The following is a 3,158-nucleotide window of genomic DNA, read 5'->3' on the forward strand; positions in this document are numbered from 1 at the left end:
TAAAAAAGAGCATGCAGAATCTGTCATTTTACTGTGTTGACTGATCATAGCCCATTAAATCTTTCGTGTGCATTCAAAACTAACAATAAAATAGAAGATTAGCATGTTCTTTCATGCCTTGCACTTATGTATTCTAGGAAAACTTTAACATTTGAGTTCCAGTTTTCAAAACTTTAAAGCTGAGGTTGCAGAATGATAGACTGTTAGCCAGTTCTAGCTTTTAGGTATATTGAGATTAGTGCTAAGACTGGAACACCATTGATTTACGTTTAAAATACATGTACAGGGCCAGCCCGGTGGCGCACTGGAGAGTGCGCTGCTTGGGAGCACGGAGGCGCTCCCGCTGAGGTTCGGATCCCATGTGGAGACCGGTTCCCGCTCACTGGTTGAGCGCGGGGCGGGCGCAACACCGAGGGTTGTGATCCCGTTGCCGGTCCCCGGTACGGGCGTGACACTGAGGGTTGCAATCCGTTGCCGGGCATGAAAAAAAGACCTATCTTATACTTAGGAGTAGCAATTGCACTGTGACTAAAAGCACGCCCACTTACTATGCGACTTTGGGCAACTTACTTAATCTCTGTGCCTTGGTTTCCTTATTTGTAAAATGGACATAATAAAAGTAAAACCATATGACTGTTGTAAGAAATAAATAAGATAATGTAAGGAAAAAGATATAGAGCACATAGAAGACACTCAACAAATGCTACCTATTGTTAGTAAATCTGTGTTGAAATTTAATAGTAATTTTTACAAAGCAATTTACCAATTTACCTAACAAACTTAGGAATATACCAAGGACTGAAAGTTTGCAGAATTGGGGAAAAATGTTTGGAGGTCTTACCCAGGGTTTGAAGCCCATCTCTGAACAGTTTCTTCATCATCAGCATCACATAAATCAGCAAAAGTAGCTTCTAAATCTTCTAATTGATGAATTCGAGTATCAACAATATCTACCAACTCTTCCTTTAAATACATTACAAAGCTGAGATTATACAGTGATTCTTCCAAAAGACAAGCAAAATCCCATTACTGTGAAAAATCTTGTTTCAATTAGTTAAAACATGATTTTTAAGTACTGAGGGCTTCACCACCGCGCGCGCGCGCGCGTGCGCGCACACACACACACACACACACACACAGTATTTGGACAGTCCTCTGAGATCACTCTAATAAGTTGCAAGATATTATTAGATACATGATAAATGGATAAAACCCAAAAGAAGCAAGTGGGGAAATACCTCTGTTAGGTTCGCTCCAGGCTTTTTAAATTGATACAGCTTTTGCAAGATATTATACTCCTCCTGGAAAACGAGACAAAATCCATATACCAGAAAAAAAAAGTTCATTTTTTTCAACGATGTGCTTTAAGTGAAAGATAGCTTTTTCTATGACACAAGGAGAACATCTTAGAAAATTATTTAAAGGTATGTCTAGCAAAATCAAGTAAAATGATATTTTAGATTTCCATTGTAAATATTATTTTTTTCAGAGCATCTATCTAGCTGGGCATGACAATAATGTATAAAAATTATGGAAGAAGGATAGGTGGTTAATGGGTCATGAGAGATCTTTAATAATGAAAACAAAAAACTCTGCATGTTCACTTCGCAGCCATTTCTCTAGCAACAGAAGAGAACACTGGAATACAAAGGCAACGTTGGAGTTAGAACCTCAGTCTGGAGGCTTCATACAACAGAAGTAAGATGCCTGCTATACACAGTTTTGCAGGAGAATGTCTACCCTTGTTTAGCACAGTTAGATAGCTCCATTATATAGGTAGATACATCTGGCCCCAATAATCTCATTTCGGGGTATTCTCAGGAAGAGGTTATTACCAAGAGCTAAAATTTATTAGGCACAATGTGTGGCACTATCCTCAGTGCTTTATTCATAACATTCCTGTGAATTAGGAATGATTGTTATTCCAATTTTACCCAGTACTTGAAGAAACCGCTTATCAGAAAAGGGTAAGTAACTTTCCCAAGATCATACAGCTAACAAGCAGTAGAAGTGACAAACTGAACTTAACTCCCTACAACTTCTGAACATGCTCTTAAAAAAAAACCAAAAAAACTATCTTTCCTTATGATATTAAAAAAATAGCTATTCAACTACAAAGTATAATATAAGACCTTTTCAAAAAGTCCACAGTATCCAAGGGTGTAAAGAATACAAAAATCTCTACTTTCTCAGGTTTCCTGATAGTATTCAAAAAAAGAATAAATACAGTTAAGTTTCTTATGTAAGCATTTAGAAATTTTCATTACAAATATTTAGGTAAGCACATTTGTCGGATAAATTCCTAAAGTCAGGTCCTTTAGCTTCCAGGGATGCCCATTCTTTAAATCCAAAAAATATATTTCTAAGGCTGTTTAATAATTCCAAGAGCTAGTGCTTACACAGGTCACTGGCTCCATGTACAACAGCAGAAGAGAGATGAGGAAAAATTCTCTCTTATTTGCAAGTTGGGATAGCACTCTAGGTCCTCTATTCTTGTTCCAGATTATGCTAAATCCCCAAATGTTACCTCTTTCAAATCAGTACCTATTTATCTACCTCTTTTAAATCAGTACTTTTGATAATTTAGATAAACTACATTGGCTTCTGATATGTATCCAGAATAAGAACTGTAAAATGCAACATCATCACCATCACTATAAATCAGTCACTGAACTTGGGTAGAAAAAAGGCAGTTAATTTGAATCCCAAGAAGAACAGACCTGGGGGCTGGCTAGTTAGCTCAGTTGGTTAGAGCATGGTGTTATAATACCAAAGTTCTGGTATAGGCCAGCTGCTCCCCCTAAAAAGAAAAATGTATAGACCTGGAACAACCTCCCAAATGTTAAGGTAAGCAGTTACATGTGCACATAAAATGCAGTTGGGAATGCTAACTTGGATCATGAAGTTATCAAATAAAAGCTTCTTAAATGCATAGTTTTATCTCAGATAGGCACATACTAATATCTAGTGACTTCAACTCTGATAAGGTACCCACCTTCAGGATCACAGGCCTGAATCATTAGCTACGTACAGTGACATGTGTAATCAAGCACCTCATTGTTTAAGGAAAAATCTGTCACATAGGGTTTTTTTTTTTTTTTGTCTTTTTCCGTGTCCGGCAACGGATCGCAACCCTCAGTGTCGCCCCGGTACCGGAC

At 37.6% G+C, this 3,158-nt stretch overlaps 1 protein-coding gene across 1 annotated transcript in view; it reads right to left on the reverse strand.

The window, feature by feature from the left end:
• LOC103606279 (chromosome unknown open reading frame, human C5orf22) overlaps nucleotides 1-3,158 on the reverse strand; it is a 16,675-nt gene that overhangs the window by 5,804 nt on the left and 7,713 nt on the right. Inside the window, exons 5-7 of the mRNA XM_008590888.1 lie at nucleotides 1,239-1,301; nucleotides 842-963; nucleotides 764-779 (exon numbers count right to left, since the gene is read on the reverse strand). Of these exons, the coding sequence (XP_008589110.1) occupies nucleotides 764-779; nucleotides 842-963; nucleotides 1,239-1,301 (201 nt within the window). The remainder of the gene's footprint in view (nucleotides 1-763; nucleotides 780-841; nucleotides 964-1,238; nucleotides 1,302-3,158) is intronic.

Source organism: Galeopterus variegatus, unplaced genomic scaffold (genome assembly GCF_000696425.1).
Source record: "Galeopterus variegatus unplaced genomic scaffold, G_variegatus-3.0.2 Scaffold6432, whole genome shotgun sequence".
NCBI classification, from domain to species: Eukaryota; Metazoa; Chordata; class Mammalia; order Dermoptera; family Cynocephalidae; genus Galeopterus; species Galeopterus variegatus.